At 36.7% G+C, this 24,694-nt stretch overlaps 2 protein-coding genes across 3 annotated transcripts in view; both read right to left on the bottom strand.

The window, feature by feature from the left end:
- Positions 1–24,694, bottom strand: part of LOC123310549 (tyrosine-protein phosphatase 10D) — a 488,577-nt gene that overhangs the window by 19,740 nt on the left and 444,143 nt on the right. For both annotated transcript variants that reach the window (XM_044894063.1, XM_044894062.1), the window contains exon 17: positions 5,184–5,419. In XM_044894063.1, coding sequence (XP_044749998.1) covers positions 5,184–5,419 — 236 coding nt within the window. The remainder of the gene's footprint in view (positions 1–5,183; positions 5,420–24,694) is intronic.
- Positions 18,215–18,679, bottom strand: LOC123310552. Its single transcript, XM_044894068.1, has 2 exons — positions 18,516–18,679; positions 18,215–18,482 (listed from the first exon to the last, which is right to left on the bottom strand). The coding sequence occupies exons 1-2, from the start codon at positions 18,677–18,679 to the stop codon at positions 18,215–18,217; spliced, it is 432 nt and encodes a 143-aa protein (XP_044750003.1).

Below are 24,694 nucleotides of genomic sequence, written 5' to 3' on the forward strand. Positions count from 1 at the left end.
TAAGTCAAAGACATGAATCTTGAACGAATCGAGTATTATGGTTTTTGTACTTACAATTATGTGAAGAGGTTGTACCTATAACAGTAGGTAATAGAAATAAATCACACTAAGAACCTCAGAATATGTTTATTTCTCAATGAATAAAATATTGAATTGACGCTGACAGTGAAAATCCATAACCAGAGGCAGTCTCTGCCATAACTGAAGAAACTGAATTATAGGATTTTCATTACAATGAGTTTCACGTTTAAGAGTTCTATATAATTAAAGTAGCTGTTGGAAATGTCCTCCTCTTTGCTCCAAACACTTCTCACATCTTCTTTTGAGAGATTCAAAGACATTATTCAATATAAAAGGATCATCGTTAATTAGATGAATTTTTTCAATGATCCCAGTCTTGAGTTCGTCCAGATTAGAAATAGGTGATTAGAAGATAGAATTCTTCAAATGAGGTCATAAGAAGAAATCACATGGTGTAAGATCACACGATCTTGGAGGAAATTCATTTTCAGTATTGAGGCTAATGAGTCGATCCTGAAAAATATTCCTTAGTGTAGCCAATGTTTCTACAGCTGTGTGTGCTCTGGCTCCATCTTGTTGAAAATAACTATATGACCATTCTTCAAAATTTAATTCAGCTATAAAAGGCATGATAATATCCTGTTTATAGCGTTCTGCTGTTAAAGTTCCGTCAAAGAAAATAGGTCCAACAATTCTTCTCTGACTGATAGCACACCAAACTCCAATTTTCTGAGAATGAAGTGGTGTCTCAATGTAAAAATTTTCCGGTTTTTGACTGCTCCACATTCTCATATTTTGGGAGTTGACATATCCAGAAAGATGAAACCAGGCTTCGTCGGAGAAGAAAACTTTATTCAGGTTATCGATGAATTCGTTTAGAAACCACTGACAGAAGGCCATTCTACGAGGGTAATCAACTTCTTCAATCTTCTGATAACATGTCAATCTATAAGGATACAACTTGATGTCTTCTTTCAAAATTGTGTGACATGTACCAACAGACACTCCAGCTAGTTGAGATAAAACCCGAACAGAGGTTCGTGGTGCTTCTGTCATCACATTCTCAACATTTTCGATTAACTCGGGTGTTCTCTTCTTTGGTCGACCACTTCCTTTTTTTCTTTGAACGCTACCTGTTTCACGAAAAACGCTCACACATCGCGAAACAGTACTCTGGAAAGATTGGTAATCTACAGCAACGTTGGGATACTCGATCCTGAAGTCGCTGAGACATTTCTCAACAGAATATTTCCACTCGCCTTCTATTTTCTCCCCATTTCTGAAGTAGGATTCAATAATGAATGCTTTTTGTACGTCGGTAAAAACCATCTTTATTATTTGCTGGTAATTTTAATTTAACAACAATCCAAAACGCTAACTTGACAGCTAACCTGTAATAATAATAGAGCACAAGCTAATAACTACGTTTAGATACGCAATATCGACGTTTGAAATTCCATAGCCTACTTGACGACGAATTTTTTTGAACGCACGTTATAAGAAAAGATGTGCTGGATATTCGATCAAAATATGCAAGTTGATCAGGAATTATCTCAAAAATAGAAGATTTTACGTGAAAATGGAAGGAGAATGCTCCACAACAAGAGATATAGGGGCTGGAGTACCCCAAGGGTCAGTACTTGGGCCACTTCTGTACAACATATACATTCACGATATTCCAAAGAATGCAAGAAGTTATATGCTGACGACACAGGCATAGCAACTCGACACCGCAACCCAGAAGTAATAGAACGAGTTCTACAAGAAACGATTGACGAAACAAATGACTGGTGCATAAAGTGGAAAATCAAGCTCAATGGATAAAAGAGCCAAGCAACATTACTGCAGAAGAGAAGACTGCGACCCACGACGAATCTAGAAGTTGACGGCGAAGAAATCGACTGGAAAAATGAAGCCAAATATTTAGGAATATCGCTTGACAAAGGACTTACTTGGAAAAGTCAAACAAGCAATCGACAGAAAGACAGCAGCGATGAATAGACTCTACCCTCTGATAGGAAGAAGAAGCCCCATGTCGAAAGAGACAAAATTGAAGATTATCAAAGCCGTTGCTAGGCCTCAACTGACTTATTGATCAGTTGCCTGGGGTTTCGCGGCAAAGAGCGATATCAAAGGAATTCAGGACACTGAAAACAAGCTGCTACGATGTGCAATAGATGCAACTTGGTTTGTCAGGAATTGACAGATTTATTCCCAGCAAACACAATTGCAGAACTCCAGCATTGAAAAATCTCCTTGTGGCAGAAACAACTTCACTAAGAATCATCTCCAGAATCAGGCATCCCAGCAATTCTCTTCACAACCCACCTAATTCAATGTTATATTCTAGAACTCAGATTGAACCAATCAACAACAGATTCAATAGACTAAATAAAAATTTTTACACCAGACTGAAGGAAAGCACGATTATAGCTGATCTATAACACACAACAAATAGAAAATACCCCACACAAACCCTATTGGAGGCACTAGAGAAAATTTAGTTTTTTTTTTTTTTTCGTCTCTTGTTAACGAATATCATATGTACAAATCAATTAAGTTATAACATAGCATTAAATTTGTAATTATGGGCTGAAGGACCTAGGTCGATGGCCATAAAATAAACTTTTTCTCTCTCTCTCTCCTCTGATTCCAATTCCAATGCGGAAACCAAATAAGTCTCAAAACTCGAACTGAAATCACATTCTTTATGTTTTAAAAAATAACTCGAGTATTTGCTTTTCATCCGTCACACAAAATCATCAGAAATATTGTGTCTCTGAGGAATGGATGTTCAAATGGATACAGTATTATAGACAATCAGGTTCAACATCCTTCCAAATAATATGGTTATCCATATTATTTCCATAAATGAATTTCGATTAGTATTTCAAATAAACATAATAAATTTGTCATAATGATGCTATTTTATTCAGCATAATCACACAACCCTTCTTTTTCCCCCGAACGTCGATAATTGAGGTTTTGAAAGTCGTGTTATAAAAGTTCACATATAATTCGCCTATTTTGGCGGATTCTATCCGCTAGTAGTAAGAAAGTGAATAAAACAATTTCGAAAAGTGCTACTTTCGGTACTGATGTTTGTACGATTCAATAAATCATACCGTAAGTTTCATTGTCGGGACGACTGCTGAAAAATTAATATAAGTATATGTTATTACTAAGTATGTGAAGTTCAAAAATACACTCCATCGCCTCTCTCTATTCCTATCGTTCTTTTAATCGAATCTTTCCCACTAAACTCGATAAAAAGAACAATAGGAGTAGACTGAGTAGAGAGAGGCGACGGAGTGTATTTTTCGAACTTTGTTTAGGTATGTCATAACGGAATAATATGCTTTAATGCTCTGATTGCTACATAACATTAACAGAACATTTGAAAGAAAATTGTGCATTTATAAATAAATATACCACAGGGTGTTTCCCAATTGAATGTCAATATTTATGGGGGTGATTTTTTGGCCCACTTTAAGAAAAAAACTTCATATGAACATATGTCCTAAACGTCTTACCTTTGTGTGGGGATTTCGTTTAGAACCGACGGTTATCTTTCATTAGCGTAGTACAAGTCGAGTCCTATGCATAGCCGGCATTGAGCAAATAAACCGCAGCCGCCACTGCTAAAAGATGTTTCCTCTTCATGACGTTTAAATTCGAGAAATAACTGATAGGATTTACTGAAGTGTGTGGGCAAAACAGTTCGGCAGTTCGAACCGTCAGATCGAACCGATGCAGTACGAACCGATGAAAAATTCCGATGATGTCTGTGGCCGGCTTAACATGTTGGTTTGCTAGGTAGGGACCTAAAATGGGAAACCATCATGGAATTCATGAACAGAAAAAAAGAGAAATTATTTTAAACAGCGAAAAACCATCCGAATCAAGAACTCAGGAAACTAGTGGACGACGACCCAGAGGAAGACAAAAGGAGAATGCGAATTTACCGAAGGAGACCAAGAGATCTATTAAAAAGAGATCAAAATAAGAACAGAAACTTATTGAAAAATCCAATAAAGTGTTATCCATTAGAGGATAAACACATAAATCCCAGCACGATAGTGTGCGAGAAAAAAACCGACTAAGAGATGAACGGTTTATAGGCCAAATGCCCGGAACCAATATTCAAGAAGCAGTTAAGGGTTTTTAGTGGGTCTCGAGCTCAGGAGAGTGAGAATCCCCACACTTGTTTCCCCTCAGGAGAGGGTGGTTCGTCTAACTTGCAGATTTTCCCGCTACTACACCAAAAAAAAAAATACGATTGCATTTTTCAGCCTGTGCATGTGTTGCTGTGGACTACGTCTCGAGTGTTTTCGGCAATATATTAATCGACAGAAAAGCATCAACTTCATTTCGGTGATTTCTAGTGACTTCTCACATTATTTGCATCCGACATATATGCAATTTGTTACATTTAAACAAACACCAGTTGTAAAAAATAGATAGGTATTATTTGACTATGGTTTTATTGAAAGGAATATATTTCGGATGCAAATAATGTGAAAAGTCACTAGAAATCACCGAAATGAAATTGATGCTTTTCTGTCCATTAATATATTGCTGAAAACACTCGAGACGTAGTCGACAGGAACAAGGGCACAGGCTGAAAAATGCAATCGTAGGGTTGACTTGAGAGTAGATATACACAGTAGAAAACTATAGGTCGAATTCTAAGTGACACACCCCACTGCTGAACCTGTTCAGAATAGCTCCGCGAACAAAGCTGATATCAAATTAGTATTTAATGTTTTTTAATGAATTTTTGAAAATAAACTCAAAATTATTCATTAGAAATCTACCCGCTTTCTCTCTATTATCTTCAGAATGTCTCACAATATGCAAAAATTCTTTATTCAAAAGTTTTCGAACTATAACTATTTTTGCACAAATTCACTTGTCAAGGGCTGAAACGTGTTTACTCAAAGCGAAGTAAACGGTAACTAAAAACATTTAGTTTATTAAGCTTCCTGGATATTCTAAATTGTGTACATCACGATATTCGTCGTTTCAGCCCTCGTTGAATCTTATTGTTAGTAGATCATATCTGTTATATACCCTGAACCATTATGAGGCCAATATAATATGAAGAAAGAAATGATCACATGAATATAAAGAGATATTCGTGAAAAACGTAAAAAAATTACCCTCAAATCCTTGATTCTCGTGAATCTCTCTAGGAGATCCTGTCATTTCTTTTCCTTCCAAAACTGCCAGGAAACACTGATGAATGCAGATATATTGCTGTTCTGTTTGGACCATCCACACTCTTTCTTTCCTCATGGCATAAACAATGCCGAATATGTCAACATATTCCGCAACTAGAGCTTGCTGGAGTATTCTGTCTAGGCATATAAACGTGCCGGATCTACCAACACCCGCACTGAAAAATATTCCAAACGCTTAGTCATCAATTGAGAGCACATTTCTAGAGAAAAAATTATCATTAGAAAGCATACAGATTTGCATGGATTTTTTTGGTTTTGTAATTACTTTTTATCCATGACCGAATCTGTGGAAAGCAAGCTTTGTCCATCCCAAGATGGAGAAAATTATTTTTATAACTATGATTCTTAGCAACGAGCAAAAAAAGAAGAAAGTTCGCAATTTCAGTAGGTCAGCAGCTAGCTGTGAAATATTATCGTTACAATGTGACTCCTCCTAGTTTCAATTATTCTTCCCTATGAAATTTTTTAGTTTGAGCACGAAATGTTGTAATTTTGGCATATAAACCTTTTATTTCAAATGGCGTACGAACTTTGAACAATGCCAAAAATGCATCATGGAAGTTGATGATATTCAAAATCTTCCAGCTTTCACTGTTTCAAATCAGAATTGAAAGAAAATATGACTCGGTGATCGTATAATCCGATAAACTCACGTTATAATTTGCGATTGCACCACTGGGGTAGATATACAATAGTAAGGATATACAATAGTGGGGATATAAAATGTAAAACTATTTTTTTTTTAAATTACAGCTTCGATAATATGTGTTTTCTGATCCGTATTTTTCCTATTCTGATCCTGATGCTGATATCTACTGATAATGTTTGAAGGTTAACCACAAAACGCAAAAATAATTCACAGAGTAATTCAGTGAGATTGCCCAAAATATTAACGTTCCTCCTCAACCGAAACTAAATTTAGTTAATCAACCGACATTCTAAAATTAATTTTATTCAAAGGTTTGGTGAAGATGTCTGCCACTTGGTGAGTATGTACAGACTTATTTCAATATAACTAATCCATTCTCCACCAATTGTTTAACAAAATTGGATTCGATATCAAAGTGTTTCATGATTTTTTTCAGCTTTCATAGTGCTTTGGTTATCTTCAAACACTCTTACTTGATCAATATCCAGATCGAATTCCTTCAGTAATTTTATAATCCGCAACATTTCTTTGATAGAAACCAATTCGGCTTCTGCCGTACTAAGGGCAATACAATTTTGTTTCTTACTTCGCCAAGTAATTAGATTATAATAAAGTTTAAATAAATAACCAGATGTGGACTTTCTGTCTTCATCTCCAGCCCAATCTGAATATGCGTAACCAATCAAGATAGAACAGTTGTCGCTACTGGAATATTTCAGTTTCAAATTCAGACTCTACTACCATCGATAAACCGTAAAATCTGCTTTAGTGCAATCCACAACCCATTACTTTGTTTAGATTGGAAACGGCTCAAATAATAAACTGCAGTAGCCACCTCTGGTCGAGTTCCTACAGTGACATTAATCAGTGAACCAATCAAGGATCCACATCTGAGTTCAAGAGCATTGCCTATCACTTCCTCTCAACATCATGTAGGTATCTGCTCCAGCTAAATTTCAAAAAGTAATGGATTCTCTATTGCAAGGTATAGATGGCGTTATAGTTTTCTTTTCTTGAAATGTGTTTTTCAGATATTGCAACAGTCTCGAGTGAAAGCTTGACAAAAGAAGACGTGCTATAGTGCTCCTAGTGCTATAAAAGAGAAAGCGGAAGAGACAGTCGAAGTGAAAGTGCCCTAGTGGGCACTTTCACTTCACTACGGAATATTTGATTCCGACTGTGAAGTTTGTGTAGGTTCTATATTTGTTATCGGAATTTTAATTCGTTAAAATTTTCAAAGTTGGTGTTTATCCTCAGTGTCCAGAATTTTTTTTTTCGTTGGTACTGCAGAAAACATCAGGTGAGTTTATTTTTCGTATCTTTTTTCTGAATTTTCTCATAGCGTAGAAAACTTTCGGCTCTATACCATAGTTTTATATTAGACTATTTCAGTGAAGATTCCTGAATATTTTATTATTTTCAAATTGTTTGATATTTTGAGATTTTTGAGTATAAAACCATCTCGGAAACCTCAGATAATGAGGGTTCCTACATGGAAGCGACCGATGCTGAAGAATTCAGCGAAGGCGAACACGAGGAGCTTGTAAAGCTCTGAGAAGAAAATGGGCAGTTGAAAGCTCAAATAGTCAAACTGACTGAAACTGTGTCACAGTTGGTCGGTGAGATGCGCCTCTTGAGGGAGGAAGTGACCCGCAATAATATGCCGAAATCTCCCACTTACGCCGCAATCACAAAACCGGTAGCGGGTTACAAAAATAATTCCCTTAAAGGAATTGTTTCACAACCCGAAACAAGGAAAAATGATTCAACGCAGGTTGCAAAGGACCCAAACGCGCCCCCAACTAAACGCGCGCGAAAAGAAAGCTCCTCTTCTGACGAGGAGACTCTCAAGAAGGCAACGGAAGTGCCTAAAAGAGATAAAATTCCACCCATCACGATGATGGGCACATCAGATTGGGTAGAGATTTCTAAAGCTCTCTACACAAAAAGGATAAACTACAAACGCGCAACTGTAGTTAAAGACGGTATAAAAATCATCGCGTCAACCGTAGATGATTTTATAAAAATCACAAAATTCTTCGAGCAGCATGGTAAAGAATTTTTTACCTACCAAATGGAGGAGGAGAAGAAGATATATGCCGTCATTAGGCATTTACCAATCGACGCTGATCTTGCGTTGAGTAAGGACGATCTGATATTCCAGGGAATATCAGACGCTGAGGTGTCCAGAATGACATCGAACAAGACGAAGAAGCCCATACCTCTCTACCTGGTTAAAACCCAGAAAAAGGAAATCTTCGAAGTGAAGCGACTCTACAACCTCTGTATTGTGGTTGAACACAAAAAGAGGCCTGAAAGTCCAAGCCAGTGCTTTAGGTGCCAAAGGTACGGACATGCACAGAACAAATGCTCCTTCCCGTGGAGATGCGTGAAGTGCTCAGGAAGTAATAGCAGCAATGACTGCACACTCACCAGAAGAGGTGGAGAGAGAAATGCCACATGCGTCTTATGTGAAGAAGAGGGCCATCCAGCTAGCTACAAAGGATGTAGCAAGTTCAAGTTGGTGACCAGAAAGAAGAATTCCCGAAAATCAGCTGAACAGAAAAAGAAGGTAACAAAAACAACAACTTCTGAACAAAAAATTCAGGAAGTAGCGAAGACCCAACCTACAGAGCAGGAAAAGAAAAGGGAGACTCCAAAACCCGTTCAGAAAAAAGAAGGACAGAAGAAGCTTACAATGAAACAGGCTGTGAACAGTCAACAGGAGAAGAAAAAGATATCTGAAACAGCCGATGATTTAGATATCTTCACGGAAAAAATTTTCAACAAGATAATGTTGAAAATTGAGAGGGAAATGGAGAAAAAACTCCAAGCATTATTTAGTAAACTGAATTAATGGACCTTACGGATATTAGGAAGAAATCCCTTAAGACAATCTCGTGGAACATAAACGGAATCAACACCCGTAAAGCCGAGACAGAAGAAATAATATCAGAGAGACAACCTGATATTATAGCCCTTCAGGAAACAAGAATAAACGGGAACAGACGACTGAATTTCATGAATTATGAAACGTATAGATGTGGCAGAATTACAAACACCGGAGGAGGAGTAGCAATATTGGTGAGAACAGATCTGAAACACTACTTCAAAAGCAGATCCAACAAAACACAAGGATAAACAGTCACGATTGTTGCCGAATTGAATCGTCAAAGAGTCGAAATTACCTCGGCATATAAGCGACAATCAAACTATTTATTGGAAGAGGAGATAAACAACATGTTGGAAGGGACAAACCCGAAAATCTGCATCGGAGATACCAGATGTAGTAGATATGGCGATATTGAAGAATAAAGCTTAAGAATTCTCTATTGAAATATTGGAAGATGGGGCCTCAAACCACAATACCGTCGAATTGGAAATTGGAGAAGGACAAAGAGAAAAACTGATGGGAATAAGAGAATATACCAATTAGGCTGAATACAGCCATTTAATACAAACGGAAGTAACAGAAATTCCAACAATAAGCACTCCAGAGGATCTGGAATGTGCGGTTGATAAACTGGAAGAGATTATATTGAAAGCATACGAAAAAAGCACAAGAAGAGTGAAGAGACCAGCACCAAGTCATCCCCATGGCGATACGCCTAAAGAAGTAAAAGATCTAATACGAGAAAATCGAAGACTAAGAAGAATATATCGGATGAATAAAAATGATCTGAATAGAAGGAACCTAAACCGATATAGCCAAGTTCTGAAAAATGGCTTGAAAGATCTAAGAACAAGCAGATGGAACAAAAGGATTCAAGAACTGAATACAATCGATCATTCTGCATGGAGAATGCAAAAAAGCCTACGAGAAGAAAAGACTAAAATTCCACCCCTACACGGAGAAAGGGGAATTGCGTATACCAATACTGATAAGGCAGATGCATTGGCGGACTCGATCGAAAGAGAATCGAGAATAAATTACAGGATAGACGACGATAATGAAGATTTGGAAGAACTGGTTGAAGAAAATCATGAAGAAATGGATGCATTATCAGCGGCTGCTGAAATAGACAAGCCAACATCGCCAAATGAAATCAGGGAAATAATTAGAAGTTTGAAGAAGAGGAAAGCTCCTGGAAGCGATAAAATAACGAATGTTATGTTAAAGAAACCTAGAACCTAGAAATGGTATAGCCGCTTTAACAAATATCGCGAATGGAATCATGAGGACAGAACACTACCCAGAAAAATGGAAAACAGCGGAAGTCATAGTATTCAATAAACCATTTAAAGAGAAGAAGTTCCCACAAAACTACAGACCGATAAGTCTACTGTCGGCGTTAGGAAAAGTAGTAGAAAGGATTATCGCCACGAGGCTAAATGAGGAAACCGAAAATCTGAAACTGATACCACCAGAACAGTTCGTATTCAGAAGAGAGCATTCAACAGAGCAACAATTATTAAGGCTCACAGAGTACATTACAGAGGGATTCCAAAATAAACAAGCCACAGGTCTTGTTTTACTAGACGTCGCGAGAGCTTTCGACAGAGTATGGCATGAAGGATTAACATATAAGATGAGAAGTGCTGGATATTCGATCAAAATATGCAAGTTGATCCGGAATTATCTCAAAAATAGAAAATTTCACGTGAAAGTGGAAGGAGAATGCTCCACAACAAGAGATTTAGAGGCTGGAGTACCCCAAGGGTCAGTGCTTGGACCACTTCTGTACAACATATTCCGAAGAATCCAAGAACCATGCTAACGTTATATGCTGACGACACAGGCATAGCAACTCGACACCGCAACCCAGAAGTAATAGAACGAGTTCTACAAGAGACGATTGACGAAACAAATGACTGGTGCATAAAGTGGAAAATCAAGCTCAATGGACAAAAAAGCCAAGCAATATTACTACAGAAGAGAAGACTGCGACCCACCACGACACTGGATGTTGACGGCGAAGAAATCGACGGGAAAAATGAAGCCAAATATTTAGGAATAACGCTTGACAAAGGACTTACTTGGAAAAGTCATATCAAACAAGCAATCGACAAAACGAAAGCAGCGATGAATAGACTCTATACTCTGATAGGAAGAAGAAGCCACATGTCGAAAGAGACAAAATTGAAGATAATCAAAGCCGTTGCTAGGCCTCAACTGACCTATGGATCAGTTGCCTGGGGTTTCGCGGCAAAGAGCCATATCAAAAGAATTCAGGCCACTGAAAACAAGCTGCTACGATGTGCAATAGATGCACCTTGGGTTGTCAGGAATAGACAGATTTAAAAGGACCTGAAATGGAAAACCATAACGGAATTCATGAACAGAAAAGCAGAGAAATTATTCGAAACAGCGAAAAACCATCCGAATCAAGAACTCAGGAGACTAGTGGACTACGACCCAGAGGAAGACAAAAGGAGAATGCGAATTTACCGAAGGAGACCAAGAGATCAATTAAAAAGAGATTAAAATAACAACAGAAACTTATTGAAAAATTGAATAAAGTGTTAATCCAATAGAGGATAAACACATAAATCCCAGCACGATAGTGTGCGAGAAGAAAACCGACCAAGAGATGAACGGTTTATAGGCAAATGCCCGGAACCAAAATTCAAGAAGCAGTTGAGGGTTTTTAGTGGGTCTCGAGCTCAGGAGAGTGAGAAACCCCACACTGTTCCCCCTCAGGAGAGGGTGGTTCGTCTGTCTTGCAGATTTTCCCCCTGCTACACCAAAAAAAAATGATATTGCAAGAAGCAGGGTTTAAGTTAGCTTTGAATAAATGTAAATTTTTTCAAAATACCATACAGTATTTAGGTTATAATATTGACAGATTTGGATTACATCCATGTAAAAATAAAATTGAAGCAATAGAGAATGCCCCTGTACCTGTAAATATAACTCAATTGAAAAGTTTTCTGGGGAGCATAAATTATTATGGTAAATTTATAAAAAATTTATCCTCAATTTTGCATCCACTTTATTATTTGCTGAGTAAGGATGTTCATTTCAGATGGAATGAAAAGTGTCAGGAATCTTTCTTAGAAGTAAAAAAGTTATTAACTTCAGCTGCAATTCAGAACATTAGAATCCTGATTTGCCTTTGAAATTAACAGTCGAATCTAGTGGATATGGAGTTGGGGCAGTTTTAAACCATGTTTACCCCTCAGGTATAGAAGAGCCCATTTGTTTTGCTTCGAAGACTCTCAGCAAAGCTCAACAGAACTATTCTCAGATTGAAAAAGAGGCACTTGCAATCAATTTTGGTGTAGTGAAATTTAATCAATATCTAATATATAAAATTCTCGTGTCATAGTTTTCGTTACCGTACTCCTCCGAAACGGCTTGACCGATTTTGATGAAATTTTTTGTGCTTTTCCGGTATCTATGAGAATCGGCCAACATCTATTTTTCATCCCCCTAAATGTTAGGGGTAGTCCACCCCTAAATTTTTTATTTCATTTTTTGAACAAAATTTTTAATTTCTATTTTTTTATGATACAACTTACAAAAATACATACAATCCTCAATTTTCACCCTTCTACGATCAACCCTTATTTTTTAATAGCCATTTTAGTAATTTAATACTCCTCCGAAACGGCTTGACCGATTTTGATGAAATTTTTTGTGCTTATCCGGTATCTATGAGAATCGGCCAACATCTATTTTTCATCCCCCTAAATGTTAGGGGTAGTCCACCCCTAAACTTTTTTTTTATTTTTTAGACAAAATTTTTAATTTCTATTTTTTTATGATACAACATGGAAATTATTTATATGGCAAAACAACGTTTGCCGGGTCAGCTAGTCTAATATATAAAATTCTCGTGTCATAGTTTTCGTTACCATACTCCTCCGAAACGGCTTGACCGATTTTGATGAAATTTTTTTTGCTTATCCGGTATCTATGAGAATCGGCCAACATCTATTTTTCATCCCCCTTAATGTTAGGGGTAGTCCACCCCTTAATTTTTTTTTGGATTTTTTAGACAAAATTTTCAATTTCTATTTTTTTATGATACAACATACAAAAATACATACAATCCTCAATTTTCACCCTTCTACGATCAACCCTTATTTTTTAATAGCCATTTTAGTAATTTAATCATTAGGAAATTATTTATATGGCAAAACAACGTTTGCCGGGTCAGCTATCTATGAGAATCGGCCAACATCTATTTTTCATCCCCCTAAATGTTAGGGGTAGTCCACCCCTAAATTTTTTTTGTATTTTTTAGACAAAACTTTTAATTTCTATTTTTTATGATACAACATGGAAATTATTTATATGGCAAAACAACGTTTGCCGGGTCAGCTAGTCTTTATAATAGAATATTTACGTTATGTACTGACCATCGTCCACTTCTGAGTATTTTTAGCCCGAATAAAGGTATTCCAGAATTCTCAGCTAATCGCCTGAGAAGATGGGCAGTTATTCTACTTACAAAATTGATTACGTTAAATCGAGCGATAATAGACCAGATTGGTTTTCTAGATTACCTAGTGATGATGACTCTTTGAACGTCGAAGATAGGGAAATTAATTACTGCTATTTTTTTTCTCAGAGCTCAGATTATAATGTAAATTATGAAATAATACGTGCAGGATTTCGTTTTGAATGGTTGGCCTGAACATTGTGCGGATTTAGATTTAAGAAATTATTTTGCGAAAAGATTTGAATTTGTGGTATAAGATACCTAGTTGTTTATTTTGGAATCACATAATCGTAGTTCCTAGTTCTTTACGAACAAAAATACTTGAGGAGCTGCATGCTACTCATTTAGGTGTAGTTAAAATGAAATCTTTGGCACGTAATTATTTCTGGTGGCCGAAACTAGATACAGAAATTGAAACTTTAACAAAAATGTATCTTGTACCAAATTTCTTCCAAATCCACCAAAAAATGAACTTTCGAATTGGGAGTATCCCAAAGAACCCTGGGAACGCATTCATATTGATTATTTAGGTCCTATCAGAAAGAAATTTTACTTAGTTATTGTAGATGCTAATACAAAGTGGTTAGAAGTGTCATCACCTCAAAATTCACAATTCGAGCACTTCGAGAAACATTTTCCATTTTTGGTTTACCTAAATGTATTGTATCCGATAATGGTACTTGTTTTACTTCAGACGAATTTAAACGTTTAGTTCAAATTAATGGTATTTCCCATATCACGACACCACCTTATAACCCAGCCTCAAATGGAGCAGCGGAAAATGCCGTAAAAGCGGTCAAGAGTGCTTTGAAGAAAATGTTATTTCTTCAAAGATTCTTTCAGAATTCCAAGATTTACGCAACAATCCGCATTGAACTACAGAGGTTAGTCCATCTGTTCTTATGTTTGGTCGTTTTTTGAGATCTAGACTAGATTTACTTTCACCTGAAAATCACTTGAAGAAAATAAAAGAGAAAACTGAAATAATGGGTAATGTAACTAAAGCTCAAAATAACCAAAGAAAATATTATATAGGGAAGAATAAAACTGTATATATATTGGGAGAATTAGTTTTAGTTAAGGACTATAGAATTAGACATATATCTAATACTGTTACTTGGATCAAGGGGATAGTTCATAAGAAAATAGGAAAATGTACATAATTAATTGAAATACCTGAATTGAAGTTAACCTGGAAGCGTCATGCAAATCAAATGAGAAAAACGTTACAAATTGGAAGGTCTAATTCTGAATCTAATTTGAATGAAGAAACAAATGATATAATAGAAGAAAGCGAAAAAATTATTGTTGAGAATACTGAAGTAGATATGTCCAATTAAAAATGATTCTTCAAGTTGTAGTAGACCAAAAAGAACCCTAAAACCAATTGTTAGATATGGATATATCCAAATACATAATGTATAAATAAATTGTAAATAGTAGGTTAAGAGTTAGGTTTAAGGATTTCAGAATAGGTATAATCAAAACAAAAATAAATATATATTTGTATATTGATTTTATGAAATTGCATAAATTCTCAATCCTATAATATTTCCGCTTATGTGCATCACATTTTGAATCTCGTTAACTCTACATAGCCCTACAATGTTAAGAATTCTTTTGAGTTTGTGTCCTTGATACGCACGGTCTCATTTCCTGAAGGGTACTGCCTGGTATCCTTGGATGTAGTTTCGTTGTTTTTCAATATTCCTAAAATATTTGTCCTGAGTATCATTAGAAGACGGTGGAGGTATACTTCCGCATTCACGGACATGTCAAGGGAACTATTTCTGAGGTGTGTGGACTTCATCTTTTCATCTAGTTTCTTTCACGTTCCAAGATAAATTTTATGAACAGGTAGATGGAACCGCTATGGGTAATCCAGCCAGTCCGTCCCTGGCCAATATGGTGATGTCTGAATATATTGAGGTGTGTAAGTCTAGGTTATCTTTTCCTATACCCATCCTGAAATTGTATGTTGACGATACCTTCCTAGCCGTCCCGGCGGACAAACTTGACAAACTTTTGAGCGTGTTCAATAATTATCACCCATGACTTCAATTCACAAGTGAGGTTGAGGTTGATGGTACCTTACCTTTCCTGGTGATGTTGGTGAAGTGATGTGACGATGGATCCCTTGTGTCGTGTTGATAAAGTAAACCAACAAGTTCTGGTCGGATTTTAGATTACAAATCATATTGTAGTTTGTCTTACAAATTGTCAGCTATTAAGAATTTAATTTATAGATCCAGAAATTTAAGTGACGCAGTATTTCATGGAGAAAATTTGAAGAAAATTCAACATATTTTAAGGTTGAACCATTACCCTGCGTCTCTTCTAAAGAAGATTTTAAACAGCTATTTATTTATTTATTTATTGAGAAACAAGAATACAAAACAGGTATTTCAACCCAAGAACAGTATTCATAGGTTACAAAAAATATATACAATCATAAGGCATCAACTTAAACTTAGTGCAAATAAAGAAAAAATCTAATACAAAACACCGAACCAAGAGCAACCAGTAATCAGAAAGAAACAAAAAGAAAATCAATCTTGAGCTAAATAATGATGTTTCAACAACTTCTTATAGCGTATAAAGGGGATATTGAAGGGATCTAAATCGAAAGAGCTCGAGTTGAACTCACTCAAAATTCTGCATAATGGAGAATACTTTGTAATGTTCAATCTTCGGAAAGGAACGGCAAACAATTCCGCCGATCTGAGTCTCCTTTCAGGTACCCTAAATGGTATAGATTGGAGCAGGGAAGGGGCCGAAAGGACGCCGTTGACGATTTTGAAGATCAGACACATGTCGTTGACTTTCCTGCGGTTTTCCAAGGTGAGCATGTTAAACCTCCTGAGAGCTTCGGAGTATTCATGATTTTCAATTCCGATATGACATACATCGGAGGAACTTGTGCTGTACGCTTTCCAGTCTCCTTACGTGGCACTCATAGTGAGGATTCCAAACTGAAGATGAAAAATTCAGTCTACTACAAACCAAAGAATAATACATCGTCAACAAAGTCTCATTTTTTTTGAACATCTTACTATGACGAAGGATGAAACCAAGCATTTTATTTGCTGATGACACGATGTTGTCTATAAAATTCAGTTTTTCATCCAGAACCACTCCCAAATCGCGAATACTACTGACTTTCTGCAACTTATTCTGATTTAACGAGTAATCAAACCTGATTTTATTGGTATTTCTTGTAAAAGAAATTTGAAAACATTTTTCCATGTTCAGAAAAAGGAAATTTTTTCTGCAGTAGTCACAGAATCTGTTTAAATCCTGCAGCAGCAAACAACAATCATCGAAGCTCTTCACCCTCAAAAAAATCTTCAAATCATCCGCAAACAGCAAAAATCTGGCATAACGAAAACATGACGCTATATCATACATATAGATGATGAAAAAGAGAGGTCCGAGGTGCGACCCTTGCGGTACTCCAGATGGACTGAGAAATGTTTTGGACGCTTGTCCGTGAACACATACAAATTGTGATCTGTGGGAAATGTAAGATGTTATCCATCTAAGCAGATCCCCACAAATTCCCACCTCAGCAAGTCGATGCAATATCACCGAATGATTAATTTTGTCGAATGCTTTTTTTAGGTCTGTGTATACAACGTCCGTTTGATGCCTTGATTCGAACCCCTCAGAAACATATTCCACCATACTAATTAGGTTCGTCTCCAGACTACGACCCTTTATGAAACCGTGCTGATTCTCAATTATCAAGTTTTTTACATGATTCTCAATATATTTATAAACTAAGGCTTCAAAGATCTTAGGAATTGCTGAGATAACAGCTATTGGCCTATAGTTTTGAACCAAGTCCTTTCGGCCCCCCTTGTACACCGGAATAATTTTCGACAATCTCCAGCGATGAGGAAAAACACCAACTCTGAGCGACCGGTTGAATATAATCGTCAACGGAAATGCAAGAGACCGGTGACAATTTTTCAGAAATATCGGTGGAACTTCATCAGGACCCGGGCCCCCGTTAGGATTCAATGTTCTCAAGGCTTCCTCAACGCTTGCCTCAGAGAGCGAAATCTCTCCTAAATAATCGCCATTGTAGACGTTCTCGACATGATCAAAATTGTTATCGCAATCCACTGCGGGTTCAAAGACAGAACCAAAAAAATCGGCGAAAAGATTCGAAACTTCCTCGGGAGACGAGGCCTCCAGATCGTCCCTCCTCATAACCAACGGAAACGAGCTATGCCGTCTTTTATGAGAAATTTATTTGAAAAAATTACTCGAATTATTGGATATCTGTTGCTCAATAGATTCCAGACAGCGATAAAAGTCTCTAGATATGAGTCTTTTCGAAAGGGACCTCAGAAGTTTGAAATGATTATAATGATGAATACTCTTGTAGATTTTATATTTTCTGTGAAATTTATTCTTCTGATTGATAATTCGTATTGTTTCTTTCGAATAATATAAAGGAAATTTTTTATTCATCTTAGTTTTAGGTATATATTTAACAATTAAGCTTTGCAATATGTCATAGAGAACATCCACACTTTCATCTACATTCGTGTTTTCTAACACTGAGCTCCAATCAAGTTCGAGAAGTTCAGAGTTCAAATCATCGTAATTGCCCTTTCGGAAATTCAACCTCTGTGAAGAAGTTTTCCTCAAATAATCGTGAATACTAACATCAAACAGAAATTCAATTGTTGGATGAAAATCATCCTCATTAACCAAAGGTGTCTCACTTCTCATGAGATTATTTATTCTTTTCTTGTTACATAATATCAAATCAAGCATCTTATGTTTTGAATTAGGAATATTATTGAATTGTTTCAATTCCAAAAATTTAAACAATCAACAAAATTTGCGTATCTATTATCAAGTAACGTTGGTTCTAAAAAGTCACATGATGACCGACTCACTCATCCCAGTGATGGACAATTGAAATCGCCACAGATCAACAACACATCCGAATCACGGATCCTCGCCTTAATGGATTCCAACTTGCTTACAAACATTGAGTAAGCCTCGTCGTTGCCGGGCGCGATGTACACACAACACATATAAACGTTTTTCTTATTAACTTTGATTTTTAACCAAATGTCTTCTGCTCCACTCTCAAAATCGAGCAACCGGTCTGCATTCAACCCGTTACGTACGATCACAAACACACCCCCGCCATCCCTTTTACTGGATCTACTCAAATCTCTATCTCGCCTAAAAATAGTGTACTGATCATCCACCACCTCACTGTCCAACACACCCTCGTTTAACCATGACTCCGTAACCATAATCACGTCGAATGAATAAGTTGTCACATTCATCTTAAAAGTATGTAGTTTTGTACGCAAACCACGCACATTTTGATACAATACGTGCAGAGCCATTTTTGTGGGATATACGCCTGTAGTAACTTCAAATAGTGGATTAGTCAAGCTTGGCTAGATCAGCCTCGCTTCGAACATGAAATATCCTGGATGAATCGTCTTTTCTAATCAATATACTACCATTCTGAGTCCAAACGAATTTAAAACCCTTTTCCTTAGCAGCCGCTCGAGCTGCTTTAAAAATAATTTTATTATTGGTAGTTAGGTGTTCGTTGATATAAAATTTATCTGATATGCCATTCAATTTGAATGCATTTTGCCTTCCCAATTCCATTCGCTTCACCTTAACTGCAGACATCATTTCATCTTTTTTTGCCCTGGAGATGAACTTCACCACAACGTTTCTTGGCTTGCCGACAATTTTCGTAGGCACTCGGGTTATCGATGACAATGCATTCGGTTCTAAGGGCATGCCAACATACTCTCCAATTTTTCCAAGAACATCGTACAAATTTTCGTCCTTCTTTTCGGGTATATCCATAATTTCCACATTGTTCAATCTTGCATCCTGCTCAACCCTGTCCAATCTAATATGCAGCTCGGATAATTCTCTCTTCAGCAAATCATTTTCCCCTTTTATCTCTTTTGCAAGTTTCAAGACTTCATTGAGCCTAACCAGTTTACTTTCAAAATCAGTTATCTTATTCGAGCAAAATGTTACGGAATCTCGTAATTCCCCAATATCGTTCCTCACAGCTGCGATCTCCGTCCTCACCGACGACATCATCCTCTGTAACGCACCAATAGCATGATCCGCCACTGGAACTCCGTCCGCTACGAGCGCGGAACCTCCGCGATCCTGCAGAGGCGAGGTGTGACTCACCGATGCAACGGGGGTCCCGGAATTCCCGGCGCTACGACAGCCAACACATTCCCATATTCCACCCGGCGTTTTCGTTATCGATGATATTAAGTTTTTTGTCAAATCCGAACATCTGCCGTTCGCATGAAGATACGATTGACATTTATTACATTGTAATCCAGGGGATTTTGTATTGAGGGAATTTGTACAAATCGCGCAAACAGGCATTGTAATCGCACAAGGGACGCAACAATCGCAATCGACAATCTCTACTGCACAAAATAATACCAAATTCAAGCAATTAGCGCCACTGATTGTATAATAAACTTGTCGAAACAGCGAGAGCAAAACTAACACGTTGATGCACTCACGAATAACTTGAATAATGTTATACCTATCATTCAGTCTCTGGTGGTATCAGTCCGGCACGGGAGATGTGTAATAAATATATTTTTTTCTGATCGAACCAATATTGAGCTATATCGCCTCAGTTACCATGTGTCATAACACACTCATATTTCCCTAGGGAAATATGGAATGTCAGTTCATATTTCCCTAAGGAAATATGAAACGTCAAATCATATTTCTTTCAAAACGTCAAATCATATTTTATTTCTTTATTTAGTAACAAAATGGAAACTGCAATTGTTGAAATTTCCACTGAAAGTTTTTCCACCAGATACAAAGGAAGAAGAAATATCTTGTTCATAATTATTCGTCGACGAGACTACAGTTTTCTTGAGAACATTCCGTGCAGCAGCAGTCTCGGACGATTCTCCCAAAACGGTCTTCAAAGACTGTGATGCTGCAGATGGCTCTCCCTCCACACCTGCTATCATCTTCGCTACCTTATTTTTGTGTAGCATACTGTCAGCCAGATAGCCTTCTGCATCAGACGAACTTTTCCAACCACCATGTCTCTTGAGTGTTGTCATTGAGGCTCCCGCATCGGCAACCAAAGTCGCGGATGTTCGTCTTCCACAATGGCCTGTATACATTTTCGGATTATCTAATCCCAACCATTCAGCAACCTTACTCGGAATTTTTCTGAAGGTATTTTTGCCGACAGGCTGAAGAGTACACTTCTTATCTCTATAAGCTACGAAGAACCTAAGAACGCCTTGCGGACGCAACCCCGAATACTCCCGCACCAAACGACCAGCACCCAGATCTTCTTCATCAATTATGGTGAATATTCTGTTTATATCATTATTAGTTTTTGAGACTTTAATTATGATTACCGACCCACGATCTTCGATATCTGAAGATTGCATATTCACCAGCTCTTGTGTTCTGCAGGCGCCAAAGATTTCTATTATTAAAACAACCTTCAAAATTGTGAATGTAAAAATCTTATCAACAGAGGAAATCAAAATGAAACTATTACCTTATACATCAAAAAAACGTCATTAGGAGCTTCACTCAAGAATGTCTTGAGCTGCTCCCGGGACAACACTGCTGATTTTTTAGGAACGTATCCTTTATTTTTGTTCTTAACAAATGCTTCGACTTCATCGAATAATTTGACATCAGTTTTTTCCTTTAAATGTAGCATTGATCTTAACATCGATAGTTTCGGCCATAACGTGTTTGGTGAATATTTCTGCGACTGGGGATCGAATGAATTAATCATACATCAAGAATAACAAGAATCAGAGCAACATACCAAATCTTGGAAATATGCTAACAAAATATTATCGCTCACACCGTCCACCAAATTTTTTCTTTTCCACTCCTGAAAGCAATCGTACTCTCTACTGTAGGCAGCTTGAGATTTGGCCGGAACCAAAGATTCACGGGCTTTTGCCGATTGAGTTTCGAGGTAGTTCGACATTATTTCAATAATTTTATTTCTGACAAGACGTCAAAATGAAACCAGTCAACCATGATTTTCAGAAACATGGCCCATAGCAACGTTAAAAATTTAATTATTACAAAAATATACAATCTAACAATGATTTCCCCATAACAGATTATTTCAATCAGAAAAAACTATTGATTACACCACGGGAAATATACTGTTCATATTTTCCTAGTTGTAATATTAGCTATAAATTTCCCTACATCACAAGACTGACAAATAAAATTACCTACTTGTTCAGTCAGTATTCAGATGGAATGAAACTCGTTCCATACAATGTTCGTTCGTCGAGCTCTCTCTTCAGGAGGCTGAAGGATAGAACGCCGGTTTCTGAATGTAGCAATCTCGTTTACAGGATAACATGCATGAATTGCCCTAAATGTTATGTTGGTCAAACTAAACAACTTTTAAAGAACAGAATCAGATAGCACAGATATGATTGCAACGAGGCTAATAGAAATAAAGACTCAAAAACTGCTTTAGCCAATCATCATTTTCAGGAGCAGAATCAGTTTGATTTCGACAGTTTCAATATTTTGGATTTTGAGGACAACTGGTTTAAGCGCAATATTAGCGAAATGATATTTATGAGGCTGAACGAGACACTTAATAATAGAGTGGACACTCAGAATTTGAGTTCCATATATGAGAACGTTTTGAAAGTTTTCAAAACCAGAAAACGATAAAGGGTTCGGTCTATTATCTGATAGTGGGACATATGTGGGTGGCACTGTGTATGTTCATTTGAATTCTGTCTCTTTCAGATGACAAATTTCATTCGACGGTTGAAGTGATGTCGAACGTGCTACAAGACAATAAGTTTTTCAATGTATCACTGTTTGCTGTCTCTTCTTGTACCATCTATTTTTTGAAAGCATAATTTGGCTTTGGTAGGTGTGTCTCAGTGCGGATCGTGACTCTGCAATTGCCCATTTTATTATATTCATGTTGATTTATGTTCTTTTGTGTGTGTTGTCGTTTTTCGTTTTTATTCACGATACTCTGTATTTTTTATCCTGAAGAAACGACAATATATGTTGCGAAACGTTGGCATTAGCTAAGATTTGCAGATTTTTTCACCTTCCTAATTCCCATTAACGTACATCTACAATGTCTGTTACATTCACTGCTGGTTATCTTGAAGTTTACTTTTATCGTTGTAGCAAAAGGCTTGCAATTTTCCATACCATATTTCACTATACCTTCTTCAAATAATCCGACTCATCCATTATTATGCTACCATTTGTTTTCAAGATAGAAAGGTCTAAATAAACCAAATGAATACTGCCCATATCTTCCATTCTGAATTCCTTGCATAAAAAAGCTCCAACAATTAGAAGAACATCCACGGACAACAAAATATATATAATACATAATCTTTAATGTACAAGCAATAATCATTGTTTGATCTATAAAACCCAAATTTTGTGATTAATTCATTAAAACGGTCATACCAATATTTTGGTGATTTTTTGAGTCCATAAAGTGATTTTGTGAGCTAAAACATTTGTCACGTTAACGCCTTTCGGGGGCCTTAAATACACTTGTCCATCAATGCGCCCATACAGAAATGCCCCCTTATTGACATCCATCTGATGTATATCATAATTAGGTTGTACTGCGATTGCTAAAACAACTCTTAAAGTTTGAAGTGGAATAACAGAATGTTTTCTCAACATGCTTCCTTTCTTGAAAACACCCATTTGGTGTCAATCGTCTTGACATTTTCAGTCTTCTCAACTTATCCAGGTTTTACTCTCCTCCAAAATACGGGGATGTATCGATATCTAGTTAGCCTAGACCAGTTCCATGCATAAAAAAAATATTGCGTTACCATAGTAACGAACAATAACTCATTAGAAGTGTCAGTGTAAACCAGAGTTACGCAATAAATTAAAAGAAAGAAGATGTCTACCGAAATTGTGAAAATCGAAAAATTTGAGTATCGAGCCATCATCAAGTTCCTGTATTTGAAAGGTTCAAGAGGTAAGCAGATTTACGAAGATATGCTTAATACCCTTGGTGATCAATGTCCTTCATATGCGACCATGAAAAATTGGACTGCAAACTTCAAAAGGGGTTAATTTTCCATTGAAGATGATGACCGATCGGGAAGGCCAGTTTCTGTGTCAGTCCCCGACAATAACGATGCAGTTTATGACATGATTTTATCAGACCGTCGAATTGGGATAAAACAGATATCTGAAGCACTGAATATTTCATACGAACGCTTTCATCTTATAGTCAATTGTTTTGAATTTTTATTATTATCAGTATTTTCGTCAGCAATCAGAACATACATTCTATGAGCTAATTTATTAACATTTAAAAATAACGTGACAACTCCCTTCCATTTAGAGTAACTTCTAGTTCTTCAGTAAGTCAGCTGGCCATACTCTTCTCAGTCTTCTTGGTTGGTTGTCTGATAGAACGATAGAAGTGATTGTAGAAGCATGTTTGAGTGCCCCTCCAACTTTGTGTGATGTTTTGAGCTTTTGTTTTTTATAACTTCCAGGACGTAAGGTATTCTTAGGTCTTCGTGTAGCGTTTGATTGGTTATGTACAAAGGTGCATTGGCCATCATTCGGAGAGACATCGATTTAGATCTGTGTATAATAGGTATATTCGATTTGCTAGCACATCCCCAAATTTCTATTCCATAGGACCATATTGGTATGATAAGAGTTTTGTACAGTAGGATCTTATTTTCTAAAGAAAGTTTTGATCTTCTTTCCAACAGGCAGCGTATTTCTCTAATTTTGAGATCGATTTGTTTTCTTCTCTTCTTAATGTGCTCTTTTTAAGTCAGACGGGTGTCCAAATGAAACCCTAGGTATTTGACTGTTTTCTCCTTAGGTATTATTTTATTATTGATGTGGACTGATGGCAGGATTCCCTTCTCAAAGTGAAATCATCTTGTTTAGATTTCTCTTCTTTTATTTAAATTTTATATTTCCTTGTCCATGTCGATAGTGCATTCAAGCGATCTTGGACCAGCTAGTTGCAGTTGAGGGATCATCATCAGAGGCTAAAACAGCTGTATCATCAGCAAAAGTTCCAATAATTGTGTCTGAGCATGTTGGCAGATCAGAAGTATATAATAAGTATAGATTGATTTTCACGGAACTTTGAGGAAAGCAGTTGGTCAAAAAACTACATTCAACTTATGCCAACGTTTCGTAGATATATTTCTACTTCTTCAGGGCTACAAAAGAGAAATTCACAGAGATTAAATATGGCACAAATATATCTGGTATAAAAATTGAATAATAGATTAAAAACAATGGTTCCAAAATAAACACATATAACAATTGGTAACAAAATCGTACAATTGAAACTCTATACTAAAATT

The sequence above is a fragment of the Coccinella septempunctata genome, chromosome 3 (assembly GCF_907165205.1).
Source record: "Coccinella septempunctata chromosome 3, icCocSept1.1, whole genome shotgun sequence".
Lineage (NCBI taxonomy): Eukaryota > Metazoa > Arthropoda > Insecta > Coleoptera > Coccinellidae > Coccinella > Coccinella septempunctata.